At 42.4% G+C, this 12,025-nt stretch overlaps 1 protein-coding gene across 1 annotated transcript; it reads left to right on the forward strand.

Moving 5' to 3' along the window:
- The first annotated feature begins 6,022 nt into the window (after window positions 1-6,022).
- On the forward strand, window positions 6,023-6,586 carry LOC103735943 (keratin-associated protein 9-3-like). Its single transcript, XM_017798694.1, has one exon. It carries the CDS (start codon window positions 6,023-6,025, stop codon window positions 6,584-6,586), a length of 564 nt encoding a protein of 187 aa, XP_017654183.1.
- Window positions 6,587-12,025: the final 5,439 nt, after the last annotated feature.

A 12,025-nucleotide genomic window follows, 5' to 3' on the forward strand; every position in this document is an offset into this window, starting at 1 on the left:
TGTGGTCTTATAGAATGCACGGAATTATTTCATTCTTTTTGTATTTGTTGAGGTTTGTTTTGTGTCCCAGTATATGGTCAATTTTGGAGAAAGTTCTATGGGGCACTGAATAGAAAGTATATTCTTTGGTGCTTGGGTAAAATATCTGGTAGATGTCTGTTAGGCCCATGTTATGTACGGTATTGTTTAATTCAGATGTCTCTCTGTTAATTCTCTGTCCTGTTGACCTATCTAATGGTTACAATGGGGTATTTAAGTCCTGTACTATTAATGAGTTGGGATTAATCTGGGTCTTAAAGTCCTGTAGACTGTTTTTATGAAGTTGGGTGCACCAGAGTTTGGTGAATATATGTTCATGATTGTAAATCTTCTTGGTTTATTGTTCCTTTGATCAGAACAAAGTGGCCTTGTCTCTTCTGATTAGTTTTAGTTTAAAGTCTATTTTATCAGCTATTAGAATTGCAATGCCTGCTTTTTTCTTAGTACCATTCACTTGGTATATTTTATTCCATCCTTTCACCTTCAGGTAGTGCCTGTCCTTGAAGGTGAGATGGTTTTCGGAGAAAACAAATGATAGATGTTGTTCCTTAATCCATTCAACTAGCCTGTTTCTTTTGATTGAGGAGTTCAGCCCAATGATATTTAATGCTGAATTCATTCAGAAGTATATCCCTATCTTTTATCAATTCTTTGATTTCTTTTTTCTTGTGTGTGCATTCTTTAAATTCACTGAATTCTTTTATCAGGTTTATAACTGTTCTTTTAAACTCCATGTTCTGTGTTATCTCTAGGGAGTTCTGATTGTACTCCTTTATAGGACAGTTGGTACTTGTTGGGAATATATTATTTAAGTTTTTCATGTTATTTTTTTGCTGTGACTTTCACATATGGATTTCTTTTGTAGTTTCTGATTCTTGTGTGAGACTCAAATCTTTGTTGAGTTTAGGTCTCCTTTTTGTAAACTTTATGTATCTTTGTGGTTTACTTGTTGGGCCCTGTGTTATCTTTAGGGGATTCTCACTGTATTCCTCTAGAGGACTGTTGGTACTTCATAGGGATATATTATTTTGGTTTTCATGTTATTTTTTTTCTGTGACTTTGACATGTAGATTTCTTTTGTAGTTCTTGATTCTTATGTGAGACTCAAGCCTTCCTTTGCTGAGTTTAGATCTGCTTCTTTTTTAAACTTTCTGTGCCTTTGTGGTTTACTTGTTGGCCATGAAAAGCTGGTTGGTCTAGGCTTCAGGTTCTCTCTTTTGATTTTATATTGGAGTGACCAAATTGCTTTTGTCTTGCTGCTCAGGAGTTCCCACAGAGGTCCAAGTCAGATGAAGATCAGATGCTCTCAGTCTTTCTCCCAAGGTCTGGATCACTCAAGGAAAGATGCTGGCCTCAGAAATTTGAAGACTTGGCTGACCTGGGAGCAGGGCCTAGGAAAGATGCTGGCCCCAGAAAGCTGGTGGCTGTGCTGCCCAGGAATGCAAAGGGAGGTGAGGATGAGAAGAAGCCTGCGGGCTCCTGGGGACTACAGGGAGGAATTGGGTTGGTTTTGATCCAAAGGATCAGGAAGCAATGGCGATTCTGGGCTAAGAGGTCAGTCCAGGAGTCTGGGTTGCCAAGACAAGAAATGGGCCAGTAACCATGCTAGGAGGAGAGCTGGGTGTGGGAGCTGGGAGGGTGAATGAGGCTGGGGGAGTCAAGTCACAATGAGCATAGCCAAACATACCCAGGAAAGCTGATGGCTCCAGAAAGCTGTGGAGCTGGGCCGCCCAGAGATGCAAAGGGAGGTGGGGACCAGAAGAGTCTCTGAGGGCTCCTGGGGACTAGAGGGAGGAATTGGGTTGTTCTGGATACAAAGGATCAGGAAGCCGTAGAGAGTTTGGGCCGAGAGGTTGGTCCAGAGGTCTGGGGTGCCAAGACAGGAAATGGGCCAATCCCCCTGCTAGGAGGAGAGGTGGGGTGGGGGAGCTGGGAGGGTGAATCTGTTTTTAGTTTTTTAGGAACCTTCATCATGTTTCCCTACCTACTCCACCATTTCACACTCCAGCTTCCGGCTTCTCCACGTCTTTCTCAACTTCTTTATTCTTGGTTTTCTGATAGTAGATAGGCACACTGTTTCAACATTGCATTTATACTAAGGTCAAACAATGTAAAGTTTAGTGAAATCTTACACAATAAAGGCAAGATGCATGCTGTGCATAATAAACTAGGAACAAATGGAAACTGTCTCTCCTCTGTACAGAGTTCAGCTAGTCACTACCAACAATTACAGGTGTGGCTCACTCATCTCTAAATTTCTGTGTTTTATTACCTGTCCTTGTTTGATTTCTCATGCTGTGATGAACACCATGACCAAAAGCAAGTTGAGGGAAGAAAGGTTTATTTAACCTTACATTTTCTAGTCATCATCAAGGGAAGCTAGGGCAAGGAGCTCAAGGCAGGAACCTGGAGTCAGGAACTGCAGCAGAGACCGTGGACGTGTGCTGTTTCTGGCTTGATCCCCTGTCCTGCTCAGCTGCTTTTCTTATGCAACCCAGGCCCACATGACCAGGGATGGTACTACTGATGGTGGACTGGATCTTCCTATGCCAATCAGCAATCAAGAAAATGCCCCACAAACATGCCTGCATGCCAGTCTGATGGAGGAAGTTCCTCAGTTGAGGTTCCACCTTCACAAGTGAGTCAGATTTGAGTTATATTTACAAAAACGAACAACTGAAAACCAGAACACTGCCAAATTAGTTGCCTTTAGAGGAATACTCATTCACATTAAGAAAACAGTCACCCAGACTAGATCTTCTAGTGTCAACTTCATGAATCTTGAAGTGATTCCTTCTCTTGAGGTTGCCTTTGCACAAACTGGCTCTGCTGCAAGTTATGGCTTAAAAGAAAATGGAACTTTCCTAATTTCCTTTTCCCTATACACACAAGTCCACAGGCCCACTGCTGATATTTCTGATTTGGGGGGAGTGGATTTTTGTTTCAACGTGAATGCCAGTCAAGGACTTTCTTTTCCCCCTACAGATAAGAGTTATGAAATGTGGGAGTCTTTTAGATAGACCCACTGAAGGGGTACCCAATTGCCTCACCTTGAGTCCCTGTTAAGCATGAAAGAAGCCAGAGAGGTCTGAATCCAGATTCCATATTGGCAATTTAGGTAACCTCTTCAGAGGCTGGTATGATAAGAATAGGAGGTAGGAATTGGGTAGGCAGTTAGGGTAAAAAGGCCCCCAAAGAAATGTAGCCAGTTTCTTGGCTAAAGGTCATAATATTTGGGCCTCTTAGGGAACATACTTTGTTCCAAAGGCCAAAAATGTCCAAAGTATTTGGGAGCTTTTATCTAATCCTTAAAAGATTTTAGGGTTACCTCTTCGGGGGGGGATGTTAGAGTAGCAAAAAGCCCCATAAAATTAAAAAAAAGAAAAAATAAATAAAGTCTAATAACCAAAACAATGATTGTCAGCAAACTACATTGGAGCAGTGGTGGCATTTGTATCTCGGGGGTAATCAAAAGCAACCTAATTGAACTTAAAGCCCACTCGATGGGAGGGAACTCATGGGTGGCACTGTAAACATAGCCAAATACATATGGCTGATGTCTTAGATCTTAGGGAAAACCCTAAGGCTGCCACATCCCTTGACAAATATAATTTCTTACTATATGCTAAATAGGATCCCTATAAACACAGACAGGTATGCTAGCCATCACTCATCAAAGAAGCTTCTTTTGCAACAGACAGACTACTACAGAGTAGTGGAACAAGGGGGAGAATCCTAATGCATCTCTTAACTCTCAAAGCTTCTTCATGCAGAGGGCAATGATCTTATTTAAGGGAGAGGTTCTAGATAGGTTGACTAGACCTGAACTTGTACTGAAGGACATTTAAGTGCACTAACTTGACTAGATAGGCCTTAATATATATGACAGAATGGATGAAATCTGGTGGGAGAGCTATATAGGAGGGGGGAGGGGTATAAAGATGACTTAGGTGTTTTGCATGAAATGCACAAAAATTCGATAAAAATACACATTAAAAACAATAAAAAGTACAGTAAGTCTGATAGTCACTGTAGCCCACATGGATTAAGGGATCTCCTCCTTGAGGTTCAAAGGATTCATAGCTCATTTGCTAATGTCATTTAACTGGGGAAGGATCTAGCATCAATCAGGTCCTTACTCTATTATGTAAGAAATGTGTTCTATGCCTCACCGCATCATCAGACCTCGGCATCCCTTCATGACCAGCTACAGACTTCTCAATGGAAACAGTAATAGTGTGTGCTGAGTGTAAATAAACTTTCAAATTAGGCTTGCATAATTTAGTAAAAGAAAATAGCTGGTGCATTAAAAAGAAAGAAAAGAAAAGTTTTCAAAAAGGAATTCCATGAGGAATTCCCCCACACACAAATTGCATATTCATGAGAAGTGTGTATATGTGTGTAAGTGTATGTCTGCATTGTATGAGTGTATGTATATGTGTGGCTGTGTGTTTGTGTTTACTTTCCAAGGCAATACACAAAACCACTTAACAGCATTTATTTTAATTCTCCCAAACTAAAAACAAGCTATGCATTAGGGGAAAAAGAACAAATTGTGGCAACTTCATTCAGTGACAAATTGTATGGAAATGAGAACAGGCAACTGAATGTGACTATCCTGAGGACCTATAGGTGTTGCCTAGACAAACAGAACCAATTCTAATTATGAAAGAAACCTTATGTGTCCTCCAGAATTAGAGGAATAAGCCAGGGACGTACCCAAAAATTCCCTTCGTGATGAGATGACTAACAGATAAGGTTTGTAGGAGATGGGATTAAATCCCCTTCTTATAGTGCTAACAGTGGGCATGGATGTGCTGACTTTGTGGAATTCTCCTAACTTGGATATGGATAATCATAATCCCCTCAAACGAATTAAAAAATTTTTAAATTTTAGACATCCAGATAAATCAGTTATCATCTCAACTAATATTTTTTGAGACAGGGTCTCAGTATGTATCCCTGACTGGCCTGGAATTCACTGTGTAGTCCAGGCTAGGCTCAAACGTGCAGAAATCCAGCTGTGTCTGCTTTCCAAGGCATTGAAGGCATGGGCCACCATGTCTACCTCCACCAATGTAAATTCAGTCACTGAATAGAAAAATAAAGGAAAAGAAGCATGAACGAGAATGGAGGATAAAGAACAAAATAGAGACAGAAATAGAAGTAAAGAAGACAGACAGACAGAGGGAGACAGGAAACATCACTGACTCTGGAGCCACCAGGTGAGCAATGAAGTCACCTGCTCAGCCTGGCTTGTCTGCATCTAAGGCAGTTACAGCAGACTGTGCAGCATGCCCTGGTGACCCCTCAGGGGAAAAGAAGTCAGGAACAAAGGTCATCCAGAGATCCAGACCTTCTTACACTTATGGACTCCCAATGCATCTATCTACCTGCCCTGGTTCTCCTGTGCTGTGAAGCACATTGTAGCGGACATCTCATTCCAAACACCGTGAACACATGTATTCAGGATGTACAAGTGGAGCAGCTGGTTATACACAGAGAGGGCTGAACTATACCGGATTCAGGCTGTTGTGAGTAACCAGACAAGGAATAAAGCATTTGTTTCATGACTGTGAGCACAGATAATCATGTCCTACTCTACAGTCATTTACTAATCTAAGGATAGAAAAAGAAGAAAAGCTATAGGAGAAAACTATGTTGACCTTCCCAGAATAGCAGTATCTGCTACTTTACTGGATGATGGTCTGAGTGGCAGTGAAGATGTGATTCTCCTGTATGTCCCTGAAAATTTCTCCAAAATAAGAGCCAGACAAAACACTTCCAAAACATTCCTATTGGGTAAGAACTTCTTCCTTGATGAACACAAATTGAATATGGAAAACAATGCAAATGAAAAGGAAGTCTTTCTGATTGGCTCAAATCTTAAAGGCCTGATGTATAAAAGGCCTGGAATGGACACACTCACTATATTCTAGAAAACTCCTTTGTGAGCAGGACCCCGCCCTCCACACCTGACACCATGACCACCTCCTGCTGCTCCCCTTGCTGCCAGCCCACCTGCTGCAGGACCACCTGCTGCAGAACCACCTGCTGGAAGCCAACCTGTGTGACCAGCTGCTGCCAGCCCAGCTGTTGTGTGTCCAGCTGCTGCCAGCCCAGCTGCTGCAGAACCACCTGCTGGAAGCCAACCTGTGTGACCAGCTGCTGCCATCCCTGCTGTCCCGCAAGTTGCTGCTGTACACCCTGCTCTGAACCCTGCTACTCTGCATCCAGCTGCTGCCCATCTTCCTGCACTTCCAGGTGCTGTAGTACACCCTGCTGCCAGGCCAGCTGCTACCAGCCCTGCTGCCAACCAAGTTGTAAAACCACCTGCTGCACAACCACCAGCTGTAAACCAACTTGTGAGACTAACTTGTGCTGCCCACCCTGCTGTCCCCCAAGTTGCTGCTGCACACCCTGCTGTGAACCCTGCTGCTGCCAGCCAATTTGTTGTAAAACTACCTGCTGCAAGACCACCTGCCTTAAACCAACTTGTGTGACCAGTTGCTGCTGCACACCTTGCTGCCAGCCCTGCTGCTGCTGATCAGCTCCCCCAGTGAATGGCATCCACACATAAGTTATGTCATACCTCACTTGACATATCAGCACAAATTCACTTTTTATCTTTGCTGAAAACTGCCAGGCTATCAGTGGAAAAATCTTTTAATTACCTACTTTTTTGAAAAGCCACTGTTACTCTCTTGTTTACTAGGTATTGTGACCCCTGATGAGCTTCATAGACAGTTAAGCGAGACATCTGGCTTCTACCTAAATGCTGAGTCAAGATCTTAACCTCTCCTAAGTAACTTCAGAAAGCACTTCAATTAAGAATTTCATAGATTAATGCAATCATTCTTTTAAAAATTAACCAAATTTACCATCTTACAGCTACGGAGGACAGAAGTCCCAGTGAGCTGAAGTAACAGCAACGGCAGAGCTGTGTTCCACTCTGAAATCCGCAATAGAGGATTTACTTCCATGCCTTCTCCAGTGTCTACACATCCCTCCCCACCAGGATCACGGTGCGGGCTTCCATCATCAAGACCAGCAACACTGCATCTCTCTGTCTCTTCCTCCATCTTTACCTCTTTCTCTGGGCACAGCTGTGGAAAGCTCCTGTGATCAATCATCTCTTTAACCATGCTTTATTCTGCAATGTGCTCTGGATGTTCACCTGCTTTCTCCTTCTGTCTCACTTTGGAATTGTCTCCTAGAAGCCTTAATAAATTATCAATAAATTTTGCATGGTATTTACTCTGTATTGTCTCATGATTATATTCTGTTCATTTGACAAGATACCTGCATGTCAGCAGATTTTTTGGTCATGTGTCACCTACACAGTAGGTCAAATGCCCAGTAGAGCACTGAAGGTTTTTCATCTGGCATAACTGATATTTAATGCCTGATGATTACCAACTCCCCAGTTCCTTCAAGCACAGCCTAGGGAAAGAACTGTTCTGTTCTCTCCTGACTTTGCTTTCACAAATACCTGAGTGGAATCCCGCAGCACTGGGCTTCTGCCACATTTTCTGCTCTCGCTTATTTGCTGATGAGCATTCTGGCTGCTCACACATCTGGCCTGTTGTTAATAGGCCTGGCACGAATATGGCAGTGCAAAAAATCGTTTCAAGGTTCTGTTCTCAGTTACTTTAGGACAGACACCCTGATATGCACCTGCAGTATCATGTGGTATTTCTGTTTTCAGTTTTTTAGGAACCTTCATTGTGTTTCCCTACCTGCACCACTTCCGGCTTCTCCACGTCCTTCTCAACATCTTTGTTCTTGGTTTTCTGATAGTAGATAGGCACACTGTTTCAATATTGCATTTATACTAAGGTCAAACAATGTAAAGTTTAGTGAAATCTTATTCAATAAAGGCAAGATGCATACTGTGCCCAGTAAATTAGGAACCAATGGAAACTGTCTCTCCCCTCTATAGAGCTGTCCTGCTCAGCTGCTTTTCTTACGCTGCACAGGCCCAAGTGCCCAGGGACGGCACTGCCGATGATGGACTGGATCTTCCTATGCCAATCAACAATCAAGAAAATGCCCCAACTGACATGCCCGCATGCCAGTCTGATGGAGGAAGTTCCTCAACTGAGGTTCCATCTTCCCAGGGAGCCTAGTTTGTGTAGTTTACAAAAACAAACAAAAAACACCACAGCATCCAATTGTCTTTTGAGGAAAGAACATTCACATTCAGAAAATACTCAGCAAGGCTACGGTCCACGAGGGTCCACGAGGGTCCACAATACGAATCTTAAAGTGATTCCCACTCTGGTAGTTGCCTTTGTACAAACTGGCTCTGCTCCTAGTTGAATTACTACAAGTTACATTTCAGAGATAACAAACTCCCTTAATTTACTATTTCTGTGCACACAAGTCCACAGCCCCATTGCTGATATTTCTGGTTTATAAGAGTCAATTTTTGTTTCAAAGTGAACAACTTTCCATCCTGGAGAAAGAATCCTTTTTGGCAAGCAGAGTTTTGTCTCAAACAAGACACATGTAGCCAATACTGTATGACTTTTCCTGGTGAGATGTGAAGAAACATCTATTCACTCCAGACAGGGACCTAACAGCAGACCAAAGACACAATCCACCCAAGTCTAGGTGGTGAACCAGTGAGTTTATTGGGGTTACTTACAGGAGCATGAAGGATTCAAAGGCAGCCACATCATGGAAAAGTCCTTCCTGACATGGATGAGGACTCCCAGCGTGGATGTGCACTCAGGAGAGCTGCATCCTTGGAGCACCATGAAGAGCTTGCAGGCAGTTTCCACACGATCTTTTCTCACACACAATTCTTACTGTTTGTATGACCTTGGGGAGGGAATCTTGTAACATTCAGAAGCTACCTAGACTGCTTTAGTTTTATTTATTTCCTAGATCTTGTAAGCCTCCCTCCTCTCCTCTTCCTCCTTCTCCTTCCTCCTCCCTCCAGGACAGACTGTTTGAGTTGTGAAAACTCAGCCACACAATTAAGACCTCCTCTGCCTTTAGCTAGCACGGTACCGAATGGAACTAGGCAAAACAGGTTTCTACCCTAAAGGACCCGCTATTCACCCTCAGACTCATTAACACGCTGTTGTAATACAGTACTCTGGCAAAGTTTCTGCCTGATAGTGTCATCTCTGTATAGCCACCTTACAACACAGATTCAAACAAGTCCATGTAAGCATTAAAGGCGAGGATAACCACCTCAAGGACAGACCTCAGTCCTGAAATATTCTCCTGAAAAGGTCAAGAAGAATATTTCTGCTGTTATCTAAACTCCTTCCCTTTCTCCACTGACCCATAAAAGACCCCCCACACTTTATTTGGCTGCTTGGCTAGGCTTTTCTTCCTTCTTTTCTCTGGATAAGAGCAAATCTTCTTACACAGCCCAATGGAATCTCCATTTTGTTATAAGAGCCAGGATTCCTAGATGAATAAAGGACCCCATTTGTCTCACAGGAATAACTCTTTCATTTCATTCCTTTATGACATACATTTTAGAGGAAGTTATGATTTTACCTACCCTTCCAATCCAAGTGTTCAGCTTTCTTTGGCAATGGGTAAGTTGATACTATCCTTGAGGAATGGGTTTACCTTCTATTCTTTGCACAACTAGAATGTGTTCACTTTGTGATATTCTCTCCTGTTGGAAATCCACAGTTAACATAGTTTTAAAATTAATGGCAAACTTAAAAATATTGTTAAATATGGCTGACAGAGATGACTCACAATTGGCAATTTATAGTTGCTGCCAGATGGAAAATCAGCATTCTTTAAGGGTGTGATGCTGGGTAGACTGACCAGACTCCAGGGTATGGGCCCACATATAAGAATATCTGGGGAACACAAATTAGACTCAGGAGGCCTTTAAAAACAATGGAGGACATGAAGTGGGGAGTAGGAGGTTGGAGTGGATCTGAGTAGAGATGGGGAGGGGGTCTGAATATGATCAGAATACATTGCATGAAATTCTCAAAGAAGCAGTAAGATATTTTTAAAAGAAGTGATTAAAGAAGAAAAAGATATTAAATATTTCTCCTCACAGACAAGTCAGATGCAGTCTTAAGTAATCATTATCCTTTCAGTAGAAAAGATCGATGTCAACTAATGAAAAAAAAAGCAGAAGAGAGAGAACAAAACAGAGATAAGAGAGCCAGAGAAGGGTCACTGCTGTGTAATGTACATTTTCCAGAGAGAGCATAGACTGTTCTCCAAAGTGATCGTGTCCTCACCTGTGCAGCAAGTCATAAAAATTTACAGAAGATGAACTATGTACTCACATCTCCATAAGGAACTTTAAAATGAAAGTGCAAATTAGAAACAAGCAAAGGGGCTAGATAGATAGCTCAGTGGTTAAGAGGATATGGCTTGCAGAGGACACGGCTACAGTTCCTGGCACACACACGGTGGCTCACAATTGTCTGTCTATAAGTCAGGTTTCAGAGAATCTGACACCCTCTTCTGACCTCCAAAGGCACTGCATGCACATGGTGCAAATACATACAAAATACTCATCTACATTTAAAAAATAATAATAAATCGCCAGGCATGGTGGTACGTGACTATACTAGCACTTGGGAGGGAGAGGCAGGCAGAGCTCTGTGAGTTCAAGGCCAGCTTGGTATATATAGGGAGTTCCAGGCCAGTCTCATGGCAAGTTTTACAGTTTTGTAAAATCATATGGAGATTGAAAAACACAACTGCGTGTTTGTGTACAATGTGTCTGTGTGTGCACACGTGTGAATGTAGGTGCACATGCCACAGTGTACATGTAGGGGCCAGAAGACAAGCTCAATTGTCAGTCCTCACTTTCGACCTTGTTTGAGACAGGGTCTTATCAGTCACCCCAAGCCTCTGGGGATTCTCCTGTCTCCAACCCCCATCTTATCTGAGGGATGCTGCGAATACAGAAGCATGTTACCAATGCTGGCCTTAGATAAGTTCAGGGATCTGAACTGAAGTCCTCACACTTGGAAGCTAAGTCCTTTGCCCATTGAGCCGTCTCCTCAGCACATCAACGCACATTTGAATCACCAGTGAGTCACTGAAGAAATCAAGAAGAAAGCTAAATCTTCAAAATTAAAATGTAAACATGATGTATCAGAATCTGAAGATCTAACAAGGAAATCCCTAGCTAGGAATGCTTATGTTAATAAATCAGAGTGATCTCAAGTGAAGAGCCTAAGAATGCCATCTTGTTAGAAAATAAGAACGACGCAACACAACACCGATAAAAGGAAAGGAGTTATTTTAAAAAGAGCAGAAATTAAGTAATAAAAGGAATATTAACAGCACAAAAATGCTGATAATTTTAAAATGTAAGCAGTAGGTCAAGGAGGGATAACCAATGCTGCTATTTGAAAATACTATATGGGAGCTTACTATTTTATAAGCTTCCTAAACGTGTATATTCATATACGTGTTTGGGGTTGCCCTACACAGGGGAAATTGCTCCTCCCAGAAACCATGGGTTCTCAAATAAAAAGCCCAGGGCCATGTGTGGGATACTTCCTGTTGAGTTGCTGGTCAGGGATACCCAGGAGGACCCCCCCTCAAAAAAAAGAATGCAGGTTTCTGTCACTGCTCTTGAATGCCCACCAGAAATTGATGATAAAACACTTGAGTCACAGGACATTAAGAAATCAGAGGGCTTTAAGTCCAGTTACATAACTGTTGATTATCCCCCCAGAAAACAATACCACTACTGCACCACTAGAGGCAGTTTACTGTGCCAGCTTTATGGTTATTAGGCTTTAGGGCTGGATTGGACCATTGATTGATTTTCTCCCTTAGCAGCTCACATAGTATCCTCTAGAACTATGAGAGCTAGTCTTCAGGGAGAAGGCTTCCAGGTAAGTTCCCGCTCCATTGCTCCAAGTCCTGTGTCCAAAGTATGTCCTTTCTTTAGGAGTATGGCCTTACCTCGAGTTCTGGGAGATAACCAAGGACTCCAGCAATAGCCTGGGTTATTTAGGGAGTCTCTTGG

This window comes from Nannospalax galili, unplaced genomic scaffold (genome assembly GCF_000622305.1).
Source record: "Nannospalax galili isolate Female #2095 unplaced genomic scaffold, S.galili_v1.0 scaffold137, whole genome shotgun sequence".
Taxonomy (NCBI): domain Eukaryota; kingdom Metazoa; phylum Chordata; class Mammalia; order Rodentia; family Spalacidae; genus Nannospalax; species Nannospalax galili.

Bases quoted from the DNA above. Each gene is read 5' to 3' on its own strand.
- LOC103735943 (XM_017798694.1), top strand. From the start codon at position 6,023: ATGACCACCTCCTGCTGCTCCCCTTGCTGCCAGCCCACCTGCTGCAGG.